The sequence below is a fragment of the Hippocampus bargibanti genome, linkage group LG05 (assembly GCF_051943395.1).
Source record: "Hippocampus bargibanti isolate YZ-2025 linkage group LG05, ASM5194339v1, whole genome shotgun sequence".
Classification (NCBI taxonomy): domain Eukaryota; kingdom Metazoa; phylum Chordata; class Actinopteri; order Syngnathiformes; family Syngnathidae; genus Hippocampus; species Hippocampus bargibanti.
Window position 1 is genome coordinate 405,264 of NC_142738.1, and position 22,881 is coordinate 428,144.

At 40.1% G+C, this 22,881-nt stretch overlaps 1 protein-coding gene and 1 long non-coding RNA gene across 4 annotated transcripts in view; both read left to right on the forward strand.

Annotated features, from left to right (window-relative positions):
• Positions 1 to 535: 535 nt before the first annotated feature.
• LOC148897344 (uncharacterized) lies at positions 536 to 6,018 on the forward strand. The gene is made up of 5 exons (XR_016114994.1): positions 536 to 761; positions 2,032 to 2,097; positions 2,213 to 2,270; positions 3,972 to 4,029; positions 5,725 to 6,018. It is a non-coding gene; the product is annotated as an uncharacterized LOC148897344 (long non-coding RNA).
• Positions 6,019 to 6,586: 568 nt separating this feature from the next.
• chd2 (chromodomain helicase DNA binding protein 2) overlaps positions 6,587 to 22,881 on the forward strand; it is a 31,775-nt gene continuing 15,480 nt past the window's right edge. For 2 of the 3 annotated variants that reach the window (XM_088996531.1, XM_088996532.1), the window contains exons 1-18: positions 6,587 to 7,531; positions 10,777 to 11,023; positions 11,112 to 11,198; positions 11,389 to 11,450; positions 12,289 to 12,384; positions 12,769 to 12,999; positions 14,021 to 14,160; positions 14,327 to 14,552; positions 14,746 to 14,846; positions 14,919 to 14,960; positions 15,026 to 15,201; positions 16,349 to 16,473; positions 16,928 to 17,144; positions 17,942 to 18,031; positions 18,271 to 18,461; positions 19,470 to 19,658; positions 20,584 to 20,746; positions 22,357 to 22,509. In XM_088996531.1, the coding sequence (XP_088852657.1) occupies positions 7,473 to 7,531; positions 10,777 to 11,023; positions 11,112 to 11,198; positions 11,389 to 11,450; positions 12,289 to 12,384; positions 12,769 to 12,999; positions 14,021 to 14,160; positions 14,327 to 14,552; positions 14,746 to 14,846; positions 14,919 to 14,960; positions 15,026 to 15,201; positions 16,349 to 16,473; positions 16,928 to 17,144; positions 17,942 to 18,031; positions 18,271 to 18,461; positions 19,470 to 19,658; positions 20,584 to 20,746; positions 22,357 to 22,509 (2,595 nt within the window). In that variant the 5' untranslated portion in view covers positions 6,587 to 7,472. The remainder of the gene's footprint in view (positions 7,532 to 10,776; positions 11,024 to 11,111; positions 11,199 to 11,388; positions 11,451 to 12,288; positions 12,385 to 12,768; positions 13,000 to 14,020; positions 14,161 to 14,326; positions 14,553 to 14,745; positions 14,847 to 14,918; positions 14,961 to 15,025; positions 15,202 to 16,348; positions 16,474 to 16,927; positions 17,145 to 17,941; positions 18,032 to 18,270; positions 18,462 to 19,469; positions 19,659 to 20,583; positions 20,747 to 22,356; positions 22,510 to 22,881) is intronic. The other variant, XM_088996533.1, reaches the window with a different exon arrangement.

Consider the following 22,881-nt stretch of genomic DNA (forward strand, 5'->3'; position numbering starts at 1 on the left):
TGTATTTTTTTTTTCTTGTTTAGAATTTCAAAAGCTTTCCAATGGTACCTTACTCGTTAAGGACTGACGAAAAGTTAAGAAAGTTATGATAGTTTAAACTGTAATAAAGAACTCGGTCACAGATGTTCATTTTTTAACTGTCTGTATTACAGGCAGAAAATCCCCTCATATTTCCAAAATTAAACATTCCATTATTTCCTTATTATTTGTCATAGAACAATAATCTATACATCATTTGAAAGCTATTTAAATGCACTTTAATATGGTATTATAAAATGTGTGATGAATTATTATTGAAATATTTTGTCACATCCCGATTTATTGCTAATATGCAAATTGGGACTGTCTCATTGAAACCTGCCACGGATGTCATTTTCTGTTCAACATTTATTTTAGCTTTCCTTGTAGCAAGCCATTATTTTACTTTAATAAAATAGGATTACAGAAATGGTGTCTTCTTGGTTATGTAGCGTTTGGAAAACAACAACATGACGACGACGACGACGACATTAGTTGCCTTTCAGTGGCGGCCATTGCTTCCGCCTCACAAACGAAAAAGGGGGCAGAGCCGGCAAAGGATATGAGCTGGTCGGGAGGCGGAGAGGAAGGACACAAGCCACACCGAAGCCAAGCGAACAACATCGACGAGAGAGAGCGCCCGAACATCGCCGCCTAAACGGTCACCAAAACGACGAAAATGGCCAGAAAACAGCACACCGTCCGGGGCAGACGACGGCGGATCGTCGCTTTCCATGGAGTCGGTAAGAAACTCATCGCACAATATACTTTGAAAAGGCGGGAAAGCGCGTCGACCGGGAGGACGAGACAAGATGGTGGAAAAGGACGACTGATAGACTCAAAATGGCCATGGTGTGCTGGTTTTTAATAAAGACAACGACCTCAACGACGAAATTTCGCTCGGTCTTGACTGGCTTTGGTTGTAAAATCACTTGTTTGCTTGCTTTGCATTGTATTTACATGGATGGAATTTGAACAAAGGTCTTTTTCTCGAATTTTCTTGTTGTCCCTCCAACATACGCATTTAAAATTTGCTTTGTCCTTGAAGGGACGAATGCCCTTGTGTGGTTTTTGTCGAATAAAAGCCAAACAATGTGCTAAATGTTTACTTTTTCAGCCGTGTACTGGTGCTTTGTGACGAATTCTTTGACGGTTTGCGTGTTTTGATGATTTTCCCTCTAAATAATAATTTTTAAGAGTTTTCGTCGAATTGTTCATTTTATTAAATGGCAAAAAAAGACGTTTTGTACCCCTCACAATCGAAGATGCAACCGAACATGCATTAGAAAAGATTTCTTCAAAGTCTTAACACAATTTAATGTGTTTTAAAATAATTAAAAAAAACAATAAAAAACACACATTTAAGACAAAAGATAAACCGTAGACTCCCTGTGTGCATTGTATTTGGTATGTTAAGCAAATGAAAATGTGAAATGTGGAAATACTTAATATATCTGGATATATAAAATAGGGTGTTGGCTTTTAACCCTTTAAGGGACTGCATGGAGATTTTATTTCAAATTTGCCATACATATTGCATCGCCTTCTCACATTAAACATGCAAGAAACACCTAAAACGTGATTTTTAAAGAATATGAAAGCACATTTATATAGAGTTAACTTAAAATATTGGACCAAAATGGGAAAAAAATATGAAATATTCTAAAAAAAAAAAAAACCCAATCCCATAGACAGACTATTGGTTAGTGACACTTACAAAGACAAGTTTAACTTGAAGTGAATCTCAAAAGTATATATTATTGCATCAAAGAATTACTCGACATTGGGCGGAAAATATGTTCGCTCATAGATTCCCTATAGGTTTGGACTATAGAGAGCAAAATAATAATCCCCCAAGAGATATGAAGCATTTGCCCATTAACAAAGCAAGTTGCCAAGATAATTAAACACAATTTAACTGGACGTTGAAGATATTGTCGAAAATATCTGAAAACAAAATATATTTGAAAAATTAGCGTGCTTTTAAAATATCAATGATTTTGTATTTTCAAGGAGTTCCATTTGGTCGATAACACAATCCGGAAAAGAAGGATCGGATCGTCTGACCGAAGAAAAATGGTACGTGTGTTTTCGTCCTTTTCCGATGTTCCGAATTAGCTGCCTTTTACATGCCGCCACTAGGGTGACCAATGTTCTTATTTCATTTCGTAACTCAACTTTTTGTATTTTAAAGGCTTGACGTCGAGAGAGACGTGGATGGATTTGTACGATATTCTCTCCGTAGTAGAATTGTAAGTGTTTTTTTTTCTCCAAAGATTGAAATCATGTTTTTAAAATACTATTTCGCTATTAGCTGCGAATTAAACACTTTGAACAGAACGGAATTTGAAAAGTGTGCTAGTATCGTATCGTTTTTCCTAATGTACAATTTCATAACTACAATGCTGCCGGGACATTTTCGCTGTTATACCGCCTGTGCTACGATGTTTATGTTTTTTTTTTTTTGCATTTTGTGAATACTGAAATATAGTTGACTTTCATTCGTTTTGATTTATTTTGCAGAACCGATTCTTAAATTACTACAATTCCCAGATGATAAATCGCAACTGGTTATAAGATGCTAATGCTAAAGTTAGCCATAAAAACTAATTTATACATACATTGACCTTAGAAGCGGGTCTCTGTTATGACTCGGGAATTTTTTTCAAGACATTTTCAAACAAATGGACTTTAAACTTTTTTTTTATGCATAAACATCTTAAAATGCGAACTGCAACGTGGACAAAGTATTCAGAGGGCCTTCACGTGTGCGCAACCTAACCGGAAATGGCTTAGTATTCGGTATGAAGGCGGATTCGGTTAGTTTCATTGGTCCGCGATGACATGTTTGCTGATTACTATTTTTTGACAATTGCAATCAATACCTCCCAAACCACAACCAACAGCATAGACCTTGAATATTAATGATCATTTATTGTGAAACACATGAGACTCCATACAAACAAATTGATTGTTTTGGGGCACCCCTAGTGGATGGTCAGCAAAATGATTCAAAATATCGATAATTTATATTGCAACACGTGAGACTTAATACAAACAGATTGATCGTTTATGGGGCGCCCCTAGTGGATGTTGGTCAAAATGGATCTGAATCCCGATCTTTTTTTGTGAAAGACGTGAGACTCAATACAAACTGATCGTTTTTGGGGCACCCCTTGTGGATGGTAAGCAAAAATGATTCAAAATATCGATAATTTATATTGCAACACGTGAGACTTGATACAAACAGATTGATCGTTTTGGGGGCGCCCCTAGTGGATGGTAGTCAAAATGAATCGAAATATCGGAATGTGACCCAAACACAAATTCGATCTCGCATCAACAAAATGCGGAACCAAACACAATGTGCGAGGGCACCCTGAACTGTTTTCGAAATGCAAAACAATGTTAGCTGTTCAAATAAGTTGCGTTTTACAACTCAGGCGACAAATAAGGATTGTGAAAATGATTTGATCACAAGCTTATCTGAACCTCTTTGAAAAATGAATTTGACTTAGCCAGCACAAACACACAGATCAGCGTTCACTCGATTGGATATCGCTTATTTTTGTCCTTATAAAAAGCATGAAAAAAAACTCGACAGTGCACTTTATAATCTGATGCATTTTATATAGAACAATATTCTGACCTTTTGTATGTAGTATTTTAAATGTTCTGTTAAGCACCTTTTTTGCAGCAGAGGTGATATGCTATCCATCAGCTATCTATTAGCTAGCTAGCTGTCTGGCTATCTATTAGCTATCTGGTAGCTGGCTCGCTAGCTAGTTTTCTATCTGAGTTACTTCCGAGTTGAGTGAACGCTGGCGCATGTGGCTGCCGCTGCTCACCGACAGAAAAGCTGATCCTGTGACTGTAAAGTGACCTTGAGAGTTTTGAAAGGCGCTTAGAAATGAAATGTATTATTATTAATATTATTATTATCTCTTCCACAGAGGAGACAAGGTGGGAGGATTTCACAAATTGGGATCAAAAGAAGACGGCGCTAGCGCTGTAAGTTGTTGTTTTTGTACGTTTTATTTTATTTTTTTGCCCCTCGCGCTGGTTGTATCTTTGCTTTAGAAAAAGTTTTCAATGGACACCTGAAACCTTTATTTTCCGCCGCCCCAAGATGGCTGTCCGTTAACGCCCCACTATTTAAAAATGACATTGAACCATCAATTTTCAAGTCTTTCAACAGTTATTGCTAATTTTCAGCATAAAAAAAAATCCAGCGCTAAGCATCATTGGAACAAGACATGCAGTTTTAGGCCAAGCTATACAGACAATTTACAAAGGCACTTCTCTGCACACTGGTTGGGTGCTAGTGTAAAAGAGGGGGTGGAGCCTAAGGCCGTGCTGTCTGTTGATTGGTCCACCTTAGTACGTAACAAATGAAAAACCCCATTTTGAAAATACGAATTGCCAGAGTTGCCCTTTTTATTTGTGGCCTTGGCTCATGGGGACTACAAATGATTGCTTTATTATTATTATTATTAATATTATTATTATTATTATTTAATGTTTTTGTTTCCACCACACGCTGTTGGTATAAACTGAATTGTACCACTTGTCTGGAACAAGCGTGGATTTAGCTTTCCCTTCTGAATGCAAAGGCATTTATAATAATAATAATAATAATACGACATTTCATTTCTAAGCGCCTTTCAAAAGTCTCAAGGACACTACAGTCACAGGATATTTTTTCTGCGGGTGAGCAGCGGCAGCCACACGCGCCAGCGTTCACTCAACCCGAAAGTAACTCAAATAGATAGAAAGCTAGCTCGCTAGCTAATAAATAGCTAGCTAGATAGCATATAGAGATCTAGCTAGCAGCCAGATAGCAAATAGAGATTGAGCTAGCCATTAATAATAATAATCCATTTCATTTCACATTTCTCAAGTGCCTTTCAAAACTCTCAAATCAAGGATTTGCTGCCATTGATATGGAAAACCAATGCTGTATTTTATAGAAACGACTGGGCTTTTCAACTAATAATTGTAATAAACGCACGGCATAGTTTTGTGGTTGTAAAATAGATTTTGTCTACTTTGTCATCGCAAATTATAAATGGACAATTTTTTTTCTTGCAAATGTTGTACGGCCCATCCGCCAATGGGATCCCGTCCTATTCTTTATCAGATTCGACAAGGCAGACATTTAAATTGTTGATAATACAATACAATACATATTGATTTATAAAGCGGTTTAACAACAGCTGGATAAATACTTTGAGGGTGAACCAAGACAACCTGGAGGTCTACTTCCCCTATCTCACAGTTTCATAATACTTTGAATTTAAATAAAACTCAAATTTAATGTTTTATTCCGAGATCATTCGCAATTTAAAATATTTGAAAGGATTTGCAGATAAGTCTTAAAATGATAAGCAGCTGTCTACAATCTGATGTGCGACGTCGCTAAGCCATCGACTTCCTCGACTTGCCTATTTTCCATTTTATTTATTTAGTTTTGTCTATTAACTTTCATTGTGCAACTGCTTATTACTGTTGAATAATATGAGGTGTAATAAAACCTGAAGTTTTGTCTTGGCCATACCCCCAAATCATCTAGTGGTCTATAATTGATATTTTTTTCCGAACTATTATTCACGAACATTTGACCACGTTCCGATTTTTGCCAAATGTGAGACAGTGATTGATATGTGGCTTTACGAAATGTTGTTCTTTTTCATTTGTCTCATCAAGACCCCATTCAACTGGATTTCGCTGACAAAGGAGACGGCATTAAAACGTGAAGATCGCGTTGTTTAACGTGAAGATGGCTATTTTTCACAAGCGGAAATCTTTTTTTTTATTATTACGATGATGTTTTTGACGACTTTTTGTATGGATTTTCTAAAGACTTGGCAACACCTTGGATATTGGAACAACGTAGCTAGCTAGCTATGTCGTGGTCTTCATTTTTACTGTTTTTCAGAAGCACAAAATTGGCAACTGTACATTGATATTTCTGCTGTTTTGAATAAAATATGTTCTGTAGTTTTTTTTCTTGGCTTTGTCTTATTGGATAATTGGCTCGTTATTCTGAATTTGAGTCTTGAAGATGGCTGCTGCATTATTTTCCCTAAAAAAGGACATTGGTTGGGCTCTTATTATATTGTAATTGCTGTTTAATAGAATTATTTATGATCAAATGGTACAAAGTGTGAGTCATTTATTAATTAACATGTTTTTTTTTTAATAAAGGTGTGACATAACGGCTGTGAAATGGTTAAATCTCACTTGAGGGCAAACGAAATGGTTTCCTCCATCTTTCTAAAATGGCTTCTGGCTTTCTTCTTCCTGTCCGTACAGGAAGTGATGCAATTGCTGCAAAAGAAGAGAACAAAATATTTCCAGGCGTTATTCTTTTGTCCACTTAAGTGATACAAAAGGTTTCCCTGTTCGATCTCTGCTTGTTAGATGGCGATAAATATAATTGTAACGTTTCTGTCAACGAAAAGTTAAAGATGAAGATGAAGGGGAGGGACTTAAACATCACCTGAGTGTTGGTTTAATGAAAATAACGTCAATCAAAGGCTTTCAGAGCTAGGAAGGAGCTCTCAATGGCGGACGAGCCTTTCGGAAGCCTGCTATTGGAACTGTCGTTATTGCGTTTTTTCTCGCTAACCCCGTGTCGACTGAGGCGACGTCCTGCTATGTTCCAAGTGATGCCTTCGCTCACTCGCTTGACGTTTGGACGGGTTTGAAGCCGTTTCGCCGGGCTTTGCTGCCCCTTTTGTACCGCGCGCGGCGAGCGCCGTGGGAGTAGCTCGCCGTCGTTTTCTATGCGGGGCTCCGGCAGCCATGGCGCGCCTCCATTTTTAAGAGCGCTTGCTCGCTTGACAGCACGGCACTTTCGCCCCTTAAAATGGATTCCAAACTCAATTCATTTCATATTTAATCACAATTAATTTACTTTTCGTTGGGCTGCCTCTGCCGATTTGACGTTTTATTTCCATTTTTTGCAACCACGAAAATACTGTCAATCTATCGTCACCACGTCGCTCCGGGATCGCCTTGTTTACATTTATTTCATGATTAGTCCCACATTATCTTTACGTTTAACTTTATTTTTAACCGAGTCTTTTTTTGATGACGCAGTTTGAATTAATTGATGCGACTCGGCACTTAGCCACATTGCTGGCATATGTATGCTAATGTAATAGCACATGCCGTTAGCAAGTATATTTCGTTTAGATAACAAATGCGTTTGTATCTATCATGATCGATCATTTATATTAAATTCCACTTTTTCCTCTCGTGTCGCACCGGTTGGGATCTAAAGTGCCTTGCCCGACAGGCGAAGAGAATCGGGAGGCACTTTGTATGCTACGTTATGCCTCCTGGAACTTTCTGAGACGGAATACCAGGACATAAAATCACCTCTCCCAACGGATTTATTGATGATACACTTGCATTGAAAGCACGCGCATTACTTTTCTTCTTCGACGATGAAGAACACAAATAAAAAGCAAGGAGATGAAGGATCTACTCAAAGCAATGCTTCCAGGTATGAAACTCATTCATTTTTTCTTCTTCTGCAGAACTTGTTTACCTTGTCAAGCGTGGTCGATCACCTGTATACGTGTTATTTGCATATGCGTGAGGTACATCAGTGTCACCAATGACCTTGCTATTGTTTTTAATAGCCACACCCCGATTTTCCTAGCACTTCTTAGTGTAGTGAGCATGCCGGAAGATGTTTTCCCTGGAAGTGAAAGCAACCGATCGAACTTCCCTCCATCTCAAAAGTGTTTTGTGCACGTTTGGTGTTGTTGATCAACTCAATTTCATTCCACTCAACTGTTTTATAGAGAACTTGTACTTTAAAACAGCCCCACGTGTTATAAAATGCTGTACATTGAGCAAAAATAATCATTTTAACAATAAAACGACGACAGAGACCATAGAAGTACAAAATAAAAGAGAAAAACGAAGAAGCAAGCCTCATGCTGGGCCTTGTAATTTCTACTTTGTGCTGCATTGCACCATTTTATCAATGTTATTTGATAATAATAATACATTTAATTTCTAAGCACCTTTCAAACTCTTAAGGTCACTTTACAGTCACAGGATCAGTTTTTCTGTGGGTGAGCAGCGGCAGCCACACCCGCCAGTGTGCACTAAACCCGGAAGTAACTCAAATAGAATACATTTAATTTCTAAGTGCCTTTCAAAACTCACAAGGACACTTTCCAGTCACGGGATAAGAACTTCTTTTGTGTGCGGGTGAGCAGCGGCAGCCATTCGCGCCAGCGTTCACTGTACCCGGAAGTAACACAGCGGCAAAGTTATGAAAGGAAGTAGAAAAACAAAATAGAGGAGCTGCTGGAAAGGCAGCCACTCTCGCGGCACCATTTTGAAGTGATAAATAAAACAATACAATAAATGGTAAAATAGATCAATACATAGTAAAATAGATAAAAAGTCCATTTTGGATTATTACATGCATTTGAATGCAATGTTTGTTCAATACAATATTTATACAAATGAACTTTAATCACAACATGTTCACTTTTTCTTGTGATCAATATCATCACATCACGTTTATTAAAATTAACTCGTTTAAAATTTTAAACACAAGTGAAACAATGTGACTAGAAACGCATTATAATACTTTCAAAGAAAAAGCACACCTTATGTTTTTTTTCTCACAATTTTATTGATTTCATTGATCTTATATTTACTGTCATGGTTTTGATTTGACGTGTCACCTTTAAAATCAGATCAGGATGACTTCATATCAGCAAATGAAATGTAACTACACTGTTGCCTGTGGATACTTTTCTTCGTGTGGCTTTGCAACATCTAATTGAGAATATACGATTGTAACCTTTGACCCGAGATATGGATTTTTTTTCTGTTTAAACATTAATTTCCATAAGTTATACAAAAAGTAGTCTTATTCTCGTGTTTATGGCTCCTTTAACTTTGCGCAATAAATAAACTGATATTGTTGGCACAATTTGCATCAGTCAAACATGTATTTCTAATGTGATGACTCAATTTATTTAGAAAGTGATAAACTGGGGCGGATGATTGGAGATATCCGCTTCCTCCAGATATATTTTCACTCCAAATTTAAATATTACGTTAGCTATGTGCCAGAGACAAAATTTTCTCCAGAAACCGCAGAATACACACAAACTTTCCACTCCTCCTTGAACGCAATGGTGCACTAGTGGGAAGCCATTTTATGTCGGTTCAACATGAAACTGAGTTTATTCCTGTTCGCCGTCAAACTGCCTCTTTTTTTCACTTTAACATAATACAAGCAAACGTGAAAGGCGCAAAGCAAGAATTCCCCCAGCGTGTAAACCACGTTTGAGTTAAATATTGTTTAAAAATCTCCAAATGTCATTTGCATGTGCTGAGTTCCCTTCACCTACATTTGGAGCTCGGGAACCGGATGTGCTTCTTCCGCCAATTTGAACAGAACAACGGCGATTGGCTGGACTGGCACGTTAGCAACGCCTTAACCAATAGGAAGTCGAGAATTTATCTTTGGTCCCACCGTTATTATGAATCCCACAAAGAGTAAATGCTTTGCTTTTCCGTTTTAGTTCCGTCCTGGATTGTTGTTGTATTTTTTTTTTTTTTTAATAAATCGCTACAACCGTTTTCCCTTTACCTTAAATTGTTAAAAAACAATTGAAATCATTAATTGAATGCTTAAACTCAGCACTTAGTTATGACACGTATATTTTAAAGCTGTTGATGTATTGTTGAATGGCGTCCCCATGTGTTCGCATGTGTCATTACAGCAGACATGTCTTATTTTTTGTTCGCTTCTCCACGGATTAATTTAATAGTGTAGTGTCATCCCTAAAATATATTTTAACGACTGCTGTAATGTATATTTTGTGATAAATCTATTTCGTGATGGATCATTCTGTCTTAATAATGTCATATAATATAAAAGTGTCATGTCATTTTTTGGGAATTGGAATTGGAAGGCAAATCCAATTCCAATTCCAATTCCCAAAAAATAGAAAGCTAGCTAGCTAATAGAATGCTAGATAGCTAGCTAGCTAACTAGATAGCAAATATGTTTCCTGACTCAAATAGCTAGCTAGCTAGGTATATTGCTAATAGCTGCTCACCCACAGAAAAAAACGTATGCCATGACCGTAAAGTGACCTTGAGAGTTTTGAAGGGGGTTTATAAATTAAATGTATTATTATTATTATTATTAATTGAGCAGATGTAGGCAATCCATCAGCTATGTGTCTCCAGTTGACCTCATTCAAGATGTCTTGAAAATCTTATTAGCTGGCTATCTTGTTATCTAGCTGGCTATCTAGCTATTTAGCTAGCTACTGTATCTATTAGCTACATAGCTAGCTGGTTATTGGCTATCCATTTGCTAGGTTTTAGCTATCTATTTACTAGCTATTAGATATCTATTCACTAGTTAATAGATATTGATTCGCGAGGTATTCGCTATCTATTCGCTAGCTATCTAGTTGAGTTACTTCCGGGTTGAGTGAACACTGGTGCGTGTGGCTGCTGCTGCTCACCCACAAAGGTGCTTATAAATGAAATGTATTATGATTAGTATTATTATTATTAATATTGTTGTATCCAACCGTGAAACTGGCCTGCTAACGAGTCACTGCAAATCTGTGCGAATTATATGCCCCGTAATTATTTTCTTAAAAAAACATCTTGACAAATCAGCTCGAAATAGTTGATTCATTTGCACGAATCACACAAAATGCAAATTGAAAACATTCCGTGTCGTCATTCCCGCAGCATTTCCGCCTCGGATGAATCCAATTGCTCGGCGTCAGAGTCGGGAAGTCACTCCGAGAGCCAGCGCAGAAGCGTCGGTGGCGGCGGCGAGACGCGACGCCCCCGCCGGACGCTGTCCAACAGCTCCTCGGGGTCGGAGAGCCCATCGGCCAGCGGCAGCGAGTCTGCCGAGTCCAAGAGGCAACCGAGCGGACATCCCAAAGACAAACCGGTGAAGAAGAAGGAACGTCTGGCAGATGTCAAGAAGGTAAAAAACTACAAAAATTCCGACTTTTTAACTCGGAATTCCAACTTTGTAACTCTGAATTCCGAGTTTTTTAACGTGTTCTTTCCAGATGTGGGAGGAGCATCCAGATGTGTACGGGGTGAGAAGGTCAAATCGCAGTCGACAGGAACCGTCTCGCCTGAACATCGGCGCTGGGGTAAAGGCCAAGACAGTCATAACAGATGTTCGTGAGGGGCTCGGGGGAAGGGGGGGGTCCTCTGTTTGTGACGTGACGGCCGTTGCGACGGCAGTTTGTCAGTCCGCGAGTCAAACAGACGAGCCCCCACCCCCGTTGTCATTTTTTTGCTTTTGTTTTGTGCCGAACACCTCTGTTGATGTTTTCGCAGGGCAGCAGCGACTCAGAAAGTGAAAGTCCCAAAAGAAAAAGCTTACGGGGCAAAAAGAAGGAGTGAGTATTTACAGCGCGAAAACATCTGATAGGTCACCGGTGTTCAAGTCGAGGCCCGGGGGCCCAATACGGCCCGACGCATCATTGTATTCGGCCCTCCATAGCAAATTCCATGATGCTTGCGAACGCAAATTTCAAAATGTCGTATGTCAACCACAATCACAGTCATCATTATTCTTGACTTCAGATTTGACAACTAGTTATTCACAATCAATCGGTGGGGCGGCCTTTCCAGTTAGTCTTCTCATTTGGAACGGGGTCACTGTTGTTGGCCAACTTAGATTCCAGTTAGCCGTGGAGATGACGTTATCGCCATTCTCAGCATTTTCCAGTTATTATAATAATAATAATAATACATTTCATTTCTAAGCGCCTTTCAAATCTCTCAAGGTCACTTTACAGTCACAGGATAAGTTTTTCTGTAGGTGAGCAGCGGCAGCCACACGCGCCACGTTCACTCAACCCGGACGTAACTCAAATACATGGAAAGCTAGCTAATAGATAGCTAGCTAGGCCTTCACTCAACCAGTAAGTAACTCAGATAAGAAGCTAGCTAGCTAATTGACAGCTAATAGATAGCTAAGTAACTCGGATAGAAAGATAGCTAGCTAATAGATAGCTCACAGATAGCTAGCTAGGTCTTCACTCAACCCAGAAGTAACTCCGATAGAAAGCTAGCTAGCTAATAGGTCGCTAAATAAACCTGACCCCCCCCCAAAAAAGCCAGTTAGCCACGACCCAAAACCCTCGCCCCCAAAATGCTAAGCTTGCACGTTGTCAGGTAAAACAGTGGTGATGGGCCCTGTGGGTGAACTTGTGGCATCTCTTTGTCGTAAAGTATCTGGAATGATGATGACGAGGAAGAAGCTTCCAGCAGTACAGACAGTGAACAGGAAGAGAAAAAAGTAAGATCCAGACGACTTCCTGCTAGGAGGTAAGAGCTTAGCCAGGCCTGGCCGTCAGACAGCTTTCCCGTTGGTCGTCTTCTTTCCACCAGGAATTTTCTCTGTGGCGTGCTCCGACTTAAAGCGGCGCTAACGGCTAATATGCTAATCTAGTGCCTAAAAGTTCTTTTTATGCTGAGCAACTCTGTCCAAGGCAATATTGAAAAGTTTGTTGAAAAAGTGAGGAAAGCTTGTCTTGAAAAAAACGAATTAATGGTGTTTCCATTCATTTCAATTGGAAACTTTGATTTGAGATACACGTCATGTATTTAATTCGTCAAGTTAGCGCCGTATTTTTCTTTTTGTTTGGTTTGGTGCCCCCCCCCCCCCCTAAGCCCCTCTGTTGTCATGTTGGGCCATTTGCTCTTTGGCAGACCCCAAACAAAATCGTCAACCAAAAAAGTGGCCCAAAAAGCAAGAAAATCCCGCAAACACGAATCCTCTCCTGACGACGACGACGACGACGACGATGAGGACGACGACGACGAAGATGACGACGACGATGAGGAAGACGAGGACGACGACGATGATGATGATGATGATGACGATGATGAGGACACCCCAAAAAGACAAACTCGTCGAAGAGGGGCCACCAAAGTCAAAAGGTTTTTTTTCTTTATTACAGTAAAGTCTCGTTATATCGATATTCAAGGGAGTCCAAAAAAATATCGATATAACCGGGACTATCGATATATCCGACCCTGTTTGCATGTAATTTTCTCCGTGCGTGCATAGAAATAGTATCGATATAACCGGGACTATCGATATATCCCATATCGATATAACCAGACTTTACTGTATTTGTTTTTTGATTGATCGATTATTTGATAAGACTGGCAAAAATGTCCAGGAAACAGGATATATATATTAGGCATGGCTTTGGCCGGAACAGTAAAGAAATAAATAACTACATAAATACATACATACATAAATACATGAACGAATAAATAACTAAATGGTAAATAAATACACAATAAATAAATAAATAGAATACATAAATAAATGCAGAAATGGATAAATAAATAAATGGGCGAATAAATGATTAAATGAGTAAATAAATGAATGCACGATAAGTAAATAAATAAATTCATGAATAAATACACGAATAAATAAATGAATGAATAACTAAATGGATAAATAAATATGTATGTAAATAAATACACAATACATATAGAAACAAATGCAGAAATGAATAAACAAATAAATAAATAAATACACGAATCAATAAATGAATAAATAAATAATAAGATATGTATATAAATAAATGCACAATAAATAAATTAATACATGAATAAATACATGAATAAATGAACGAATAAATAACTTAATTGATAACTAAATAATAAATACACAATAAATAAATAAAATACACAAATAAATGAAGAAACAAAGAGATAAATAAATGACTAAATAACTAAGCGGACGAATAAACAAGAAAATATGTATATGAATAAATGCCCAATAGATAGAAAAATAAATACATGTCCGAATACATAATAAATATGTATATATGCCCAATTGAGAAATAAATCGATAAATTGAAGAGGTGGGTTTCGCCCTCCCCCCTCCAAAAAAATCAAATCAAATCAATGTGGTAATAGTGTGTGTGGCCTTTCCTTGTCGTAGCTACAAAGAAGACCAACACGACTTTGAAACGGACTCCGACGACCTGATCGAGATGACGGGCGACGCGTGCGACGAGCAGCAAGACGACGACAGCGAGACCATCGAGAAAGTCATGGACACCAGGATCGGGAAAAAAGGAGGTCATTACAACACCATCTGCAAGGCAGACATATTTGAAAGATCACCACTTGCCGCGCTTTGCTAGCATATGATTTGTCATTTCAAGATGGCGCCGCCAGTTAGCCATCTAGCTAGTTAGATAGCGAAAGTTAAATGTTCCTTCCATTGGATTCCATTGTCTGTTAGCCACCGGCGCCCCCACGACCCTGTACGCCGTGGAGGAGGACGGGGACCCGTGCCGAGGCTTTGACCCCAACGACCCCGAAGGTGAAAGGCACTATCTGGTCAAGTGGAAGGGCTGGTCGTACATCCACAACACGTGGGAGAGCCTGGACTCGCTGACGCGGCAGAAGGTCAAAGGTCTGAAGAAGCTGGACAACTTCACCAAGAAAAACCAAGAGCTCAGCGCATGGTGACAAAACTTTGTTGCTTTTCTTTGACATGCACAGTCTGGCTTTTTCCACGTTCATTTCATTTCCAAGTGACCTTGAGAGTTTTGAAAGGCGCTTAGAAATCAAATGGATGAGGATGAGGATGAGGATGATGATGATGATGATGATGATTACTCTGGCGCCTCACGATAAAGTGTTTTGAAAATGTGGTAGGTTGAAGAAAGCGTCTCCAGAGGACGTGGAGTTCCACAACTGCCAACTGGAGCTGATCGCAGACTTGAACAAGCAGTTCCAGTTCGTGGAGCGCGTGATCGGTAAGCGCCCGTCTCCATCTCGGTGCGGACGTGGACCCAATCCTTGGCGCTGATTGCATTTGTCACCACCAGCCACCAAAACGGGAAAAACGCACGGCTCCTCCGACTTCCCGTGTAAGCGACTCGCCGTCGGAAGCGTCGCGTGAAGTCCGCTCAAAATGTCTTTTTGTCGTCCCCAGCTCACAGTCACAAGAACGCGTCTGACCAGCCAGAGTACCTCTGCAAGTGGATGGGCCTCCCGTACTCGGAGTGCAGCTGGGAAGACGGCGCGCTGGTCATGAAGAAGTTCCAGCACTGCATCGACGGCTTCTTGAACCGCAACTCCAGCAAAACGCTGCCCTCCAAAGACTGCAAGGTACCAATCCCGCCACCGGGGGAAACACATTGCCTTTTACAATCATAATCATACATTTCATTTCATTTCATTTCATTTACCTCATCTTACCAAGCTAGCTAGCTATTTGCAATATATTAGCTAGCTACCTAGCTGGCTATCTATTTGCTATCTGGCTAGCTAGCTGGTTATGTAGCTATATGCTATCTTGCTAGTTAGCTAACTGTCTATTTGGCTATCTATTAGCATCTGTTAGCTAGCTAGCTAGCTTTCTATCTATTTGAGTTACTTCCGGGTTGAGTGAACGCTGGCGCATGTGGCTGCCGCTTCTCACTCGCAGAAAAATATCCTGTGACTGTAAAGTGACCTTGAGAGTTTTGAAAGGAGCTTAGAAATGAAATGGATTATTATTATTAATTGGTTCCCAGAAAGTGTGTGTAAGGTGAAAAGTTCCTCTGTTGAACATTAATTTCCCATAAGAAATCATTAAGATGAGAATAATCCATTCCCAGGTCCCCATAAAACCGAATTTTCGATGAAATAAGCCTTAAAACGACACAAAACAGCCCTTATTTTACGTATAATAAATGTCCTATTGTATTGTAATGAAAGAAATAAACTGTACTATGCAATATAGTGGTTTTATTGACCTTTGTGAAGGTCGTTGATGTAGTTGCCTCTTGATGATATCCGAGTGCTTTCTCTGTGATAATACACTTACTCACACTTACCCCCGCTTGCTCAAACCAACAGAAGTTTTCCAACCTCTTCTATTGCCTGAGACCGTTGCTTAGACAACACGGAAAGCCCCTTAGCCACACGTAGCAATGGTCGATTTAGCGTACTGGTACTGGGATGCTAAGTCACACAAACGCACACCTTGTTGGTGTTTTTCAATGATCGTTAAGCATCATTTTCTTTTGTGTCCTCTTGGGCTTAACATTAGCCTGTGGTGGGCTCTTTTTCAGTCCCTTTAATAGCAAAAGTGCCCCACTTGATAACAAACCACATCTGCATGCAAAGAAAGTGGGTGCGGAAAAGTAGTCCGCTAGTTTGGTGTTCCTCTGCTGAAAATTAGCCCGCCAGCCATTGCGGCGCTCCGTGTGTTTCCCGAAGACTAGTTTGCATGCCACTATGATATATATCACCCCCATCCGTCTGTTTTTAGGTCCTGAAGCAAAGGCCCCGATTTGTGGCTCTGAAAAAACAGCCCGCCTACATTGGAGATGAGAACCTGGAACTGAGAGACTATCAGCTGGCCGGCCTCAACTGGCTCGCTCACTCCTGGTGCAGGTAGAGCGCGGCGTCGCCTCTGGTCTTTTATGTTAGCAATCTGTCTATCTATTTATCCTTCTATCTCCCTCGATGTCTAGATAGCTGTCTGGATAGCTAGCGAGATTGTTGGCTGCGTAGCTGGCTAGATTGCTAGTTGGCTGGATAGCTAACCAGATAGTTAGCTGGATAGCTTACTAGATAGCTAGTTGCCTGAATAGCTGGCTCAATAGTTCGTTGGCTGCATCGCTAACTCGATAGCTAGTTGGCTGGCTAGCTACCTATCTCCCGCACTTGGGAAATATTGAATTTATTTCACAAAAAAATCAATCAATCGTATACTAAAATCATCAAAAGCTAAACTTGCGAAATGATCAATAAAAGACAAAAAAAAAACAACAACAACCCGGCGGTGCCGTTGCCCATGTTCACTTTTGTTGAGACGCGATCTCCTGTGGCCCGCGCTCACCTTCAGGTGCAACAGCGTGATCCTGGCCGACGAGATGGGCCTGGGGAAGACCATCCAGACCATCTCCTTCCTGTCCTACCTGTTCCACCAGCACCAGCTGTACGGACCCTTCCTGGTGGTGGTCCCGCTGTCCACGCTCACTTCCTGGCAGAGGGAGTTCAACACTTGGGCCCCCGACATCAACGTCGTCGTCTACCTCGGCGACGTCATGAGCAGGAAAACGGTACGGACGCCACTCGCCACCATTTTACAAGAAGAATCGGAATTTCCAAGCGCCTTTCAAAACTCTCAAGGTCACTTCAGAGTAACGGGACACATTTTTCTGTGGGTGAGCAGCGGTAGCCAGACGCGCCAGCGCTCACTCACCCCTGAATAGAAAGATGAAAAGCTAGCTAACTAATAGATAGCTAATAGCTAGTGAGATAGCCAGCTAGCTAGCTAAGAGAGCTAGCTATTTAGCTAGATAGCCAGCTAGCTAATAGCTAGTGGGATAGATTGCTAACCAGCTAGATCAGAGAGAGCTACCTAGGTAAGAGAGCCAGCTAGTTAGCTGGATCGCCAGCTAGCTAGCTAATTGATAGCTAATAGCTAGCGAGATAGTTAGCCAGCCAGTCAGCTCGCAAATAGATAGCCATATAAGTAATAGATAGCCAGCTATAGAGCTAACTAGCCAGCTAGATAGCTGATAGACAGCAAATGGATAGCAAATAGATAGCCAGCTAGGTAGCTAGCCGGCCATATAACTCATAGATACCCAGCTGGATAGCTAGCTAGCCAGCGTGATAGCTAATAGACAGCAAATAGATAGCCAGCTGGGTCGCGAGCTATCCATATAACGAACACATATCAATCGAAAACAAAAACAAAACGCTCTCTCAATCAAAATAATACAAAATGGCCGTTGCCAAGTTCTGGATTTTTATCATTTCCCCGACCCAAATTTCAATCAAAATTGATTGACCGTCAATGAATGCGGAGCCTCCTCAATGATTTTTTCTTCTTCATTTTTTTTCCAAACAGATTCGCGACTACGAGTGGGTGAACCACCAAACCAAAAGAATCCGTTTCAATGCGCTCTTAACCACTTACGAAATTCTCCTCAAAGACAAGGTGGGTACTTGAAAAATTCACTTTCACAACGACAATAACATTTGGACACCTGTCCATGTAAGGGATTAGCGAGCAAGCTAAGTAGAAAGACACTTAGCTAGCTTGCTTGCTAGATCGCTAGCTAGCTTGATAATTGAGCATGGCACTGGACTTGCTCGATTTGCTTTCATGGGCCGAATAAAATGATGCGATGGTCCATATTTGGCCCCCGGGCCTTGACTTTGACACCTGTGTTCTAGGGAGTCCTGGGAAACATCAACTGGGCCTTCCTCGGCGTTGACGAAGCTCACCGTCTGAAAAACGACGATTCCCTCTTGTATAAATCCTTGATGGAGTTCAGGTCAAACCACCGACTTCTCATCACCGGCACGCCGCTGCAGAACTCGCTCAAAGAACTCTGGTCCCTGCTGCACTTCCTCATGCCGGACAAGTAAATCACACGCCGACATCGTTTTTTGTTGAGGCTATTACGATTAGCGCATATCGCGACATGATCTGCGCCACTTTTGACATACTTCTGTTAAAATGGCTAAACGGCAAGGATAGCTATTAGCTGTCTAGCTGGCTGGATGTTAGCTTGCTAACATAATAATATTATATTATAATAATAAATTTCATTTCTAAGCGCCTTTCAAAACTCTCAAGGTCACGTTACAGTCACGGGATCAGTTTCTCTGTGGGTGAGCAGCGGCAGCCACACGCGCCAGCGTCCACTCAATCCGGAAGTAACTCAAATAGATAGGTAGCTAGCTAGCTATTAGCTATTTGTTGGTTGTCCATTAGGTAGCTAGCTAGCTATTAGCTGTCTGGATCGCTGGAAGCTGTCGAGCTGGCTAGCTGTTACTCAAAATATTTATGTATTTATTCATCCATTCGGCGATAGTTATTTATATATTTGTTAATTTATTTACATTTCTTTGTTATCCACATTTCAAAATTTATTTACATATGCATGCATTTATTTATTTATTTGTATTATCTATGTATTAATCCATCCATTCATATTAGCTATCTATGAGCTAGCTAGCTTTCTATCTATTTGAGTTACTTTGGGGTTGAGTGAACGCTGGCGCGTGTGGCCGCCGCTGCTCACCCACAGAAAGCAAATTATCCTGTGACCTTGGAAGTTTTGAAAGGCGCTTAGAAATCAAATGGATTATTATTTATTAAGTATGCTCCACTCCGCGCCACCTTTGATCAGATCTAAAACTCAATGCACTTAGAAATGAAATGTGTTATTACAGTAAAGTCTGGTTATATCGATATGGGATATATCGATAGTCCCGGTTATATCGATACTATTTCTATGCACGCACGGAGAAAATTACATGCAAACAGGGTCGGATATATCGATAGTCCCGGTTATATCGATATTTTTTCGGACTCCCTTGAATATCGAGATAACGAGACTTTACTGTATTTAAAATCTCCTTCCCAGGTTTGACTCGTGGGAAGATTTTGAGGACGACCACGGCAAAGGAAGAGAAAACGGCTACCAGAGCCTTCACAAAGTCCTGGAACCCTTCCTGCTGCGACGCGTCAAAAAGGACGTGGAGAAATCACTCCCCGCCAAAGTGGAGCAAATTCTTCGCGTCGACATGAGCGCGCAGCAGAAGCAATTTTACAAGTGCGGTGATACGACAAACCTTTCGGTTTACCAACGTTAAATTGATGAACATTTTACCTTGGCATATGAACTATTTTTCGGGATACACACGGAGCACCGCATGAGTGATGTGTCTGTCGTTCGCGAAGGAGCCGGTTCTCCTCACAAGAAAATGGCAGCGACTTATCCCCGCCCTCAGTCTTCCATTAAAGCCACGTGATTGGTCAAGAACACAGCAGTGAGGGGGTGAAACATTAAAGAGAGAGAGCGATAAAATGGATAGAAAACAGTGAAATCTGGACTGGTTTCAACTTTGATAGTTCAAAGGCAGAGTGTACTGTGACTGCAAGGTTAAAATATCCCATCAATCAGGCTCCACAAATAACCCGCACAAGCCATCTGTACACTTGATTCAAAAAGCTATCAACCCAGCTAAACAGAACACAAGTGATGAGGAACAAGGTAAAATGATGGCAGAGAAAGCACCTCCAAGGGGTCATTCCTCAAGATGGAGAAAGAAGAAGGCGACATTCCTCATCAAGTGTTTCATGCCGATGAAAGCGGCCACTCCATTCCATCAAGCCATCAATGACCATCACAAAGGTCAATAAAACCACTTTATTATTATAAAGTACAGTTTATTTCTTTCATGATAATAGCATAGCACATTTATGAGACATAAAATAAGGTCTATTTTATGTAGTTTTAAGGATTAGAAAGTAGAAAATGATGTTTTATGGGGACCTGGGAACGGATTATTTTCATTTGAATGGTTTCCTATGGGAATTTAATGTTTGGGACACACACTTCCACACTCTATCTGGGAACCAATGAAGTTTGTACGCCAAGCAAGGTATCGGTGTAAGACCCGACTTTGAATTGATTGTGTGAATTTGATGCTCTCCCCGTCAGTTGACGTCAGGTGTCTGTCTTTTGTGTTTGGCAGGTGGATTTTAACGCGGAATTACAAAGCTCTTTCCAAAGGCACCCGAGGCAGCTCTTCGGGTTTCCTGAACATCGTGATGGAGCTGAAAAAGTGCTGCAACCACGGTTTCCTCATCAAGCAGCCCGAGGACGGAGAGCCCGAGTCGCAACCCGAACAACTGCAGGTACTTTGCCAGCTATCTTGTTAGCCGGCGACACTGATACCTCAGCTTACGAACGCTTTCGTTTACAAACTTTTCCTTTTATAATCATCATACATTTCATTTCTAAGCGCCTTTCAAAACTCTCAAGGACACTTTACAGTCACGGGATAGTTTTCCTGCGGGTTAGCAGCGGCAGCAACAAGCGCTAGTGTTCACTCAACCCGGAAGTAACTCAAATAGATAGAAAGCATGCTAGCTAGCCCATCGATAGATAACAATCTATCTTTTGGATAACTAGCTAACTAGCTAATAGATAACTAGCTAGCTAGCCATCCAGATAGCAAATAGCTAGCAAATGATATTTTCTCCACCATTGAATTAATAGTGTTTATTTAGTCATGATTGTTTGTTTTTGAGTTTATTTATTTATTTCTGTTTATTTATTCATTTATTTGTTTCTTTATTAATGTGTTTATTTATTATTATTAACTTGTTAATTTACTTTGTTTATGTTATTATTTGTCAGTTTTATCTATTTACTTATTTATTCATTCATTTATTTTTTATTCATTTATTCACTTATTTATTTATTCATTTATTTGTGTTTGGTATTTGTTTATTTATTTAGTCTATTTAATCATCTGTTTTTTTTTTAATTCATGTATATGTCTAATTTATTTATTCATTTGTTTTTCGTTTATTTGTCTCTTTATTTTGTATTAATTTGTTTATGTTGTCTTTATTTATGTACTTTATTGCTAATTTATTTGTCAGTCTTATTATTTTATTGGTTCATTCATTCACTTATGTACTTATTTATTATTATTTTATTTATTCTTTATTGTACGAACATTAAATTGGCAAGAATATAACCTTGTTTTCGGCGGATGAACACCAAACCACACAGTGGAACAGCGCCACGGTGGCTGGTGGACTACTTTTCCACACCCACTTTCTTTGAGTGCAGACATAGTTTGTTATCAAGTGGAGTACTTGTGCTATTATGGGACGGAAAAAGACTCCACCACAGGCTAGTGTTCAGCCAAAGAGGACACAAAAGAAAATGACGGTCAACGATCATCAAAAAACACCAACGAGGTGTGGGTTTGTGTGACTTAGCGTCCCACTACCAGTATGCTAAGTCGACCATTGCTGCGTGCGGCTAAGGGTGTTGTCGGTGTTGTCTAAGCAACGGTTTCAGGCAATAGAAGAGGTTGAAAAACTTGGATTAACGAAAAGCAGCTAGCAGGGGACCGTGTGCTGAGAAAGCACGACAACTTCACTCGGATATCATCAAGAGGCAACGACATTAACGACCATCACAAAGGTCAATAAAACCATTTTATTATACTGTAGTTTATTTCTTTGATTACGGTACAATAGGGCATTGATTATACGTAAAATAAGGTCTGTTTTGTGTCGTTTTATGGAATATTTAGTAGAAAATGATGTTTTCTGGGGACCTGGGAACGGATTATTCTCATTTGAATGGTTTCTTATGGGAAATAAATGTTGGCCTTACACACACTTTCTGAGAACCAATTAAGTTTGCAAGCTGAGGTATCACAGTATCTTGCTCGTTTGCTAGCTAGCTCGATCGACGTGAAGCTAAAGAACGTGCGCTGCCGCAGGCTCTGGTGCGGGCTAGCGGCAAGCTGGTGCTGCTGGACAAGCTGCTGACTCGCCTGCGCGAGCGAGGCAACCGAGTGCTGATTTTCTCCCAGATGGTTCGCATGTTGGACATCCTGGCTGAATACCTCACCAAGAAACGCTACCCCTTCCAGGTGGGAGTCACTTTGGTTGTTATCACGCAGGGCCCAAAGGTCGTTTAACAATAATGCTAATGACCTGATTTACGTTCTCAACACGTATGCAAAGACATGAATTAATTCCAATAATAATACTACTAATAATACTACTACTACTAAATAATAATAGTAATAATATTACTAATACTACTACTACTGCTCGTACTGCTACTAATAATAATGATGATGATGATAATGATGCTAATAATAATAATAATCATCATCATCATCATAATACGGCTTTCAAAGCACCCAAGGACACTTTACAATTAGCTAGCTGGCTAGCTATTAGCTGTCTAGCTGGCTGGCTGTAACCTGTCTAGCTGTTTTTAACTATTTATTAGCTCG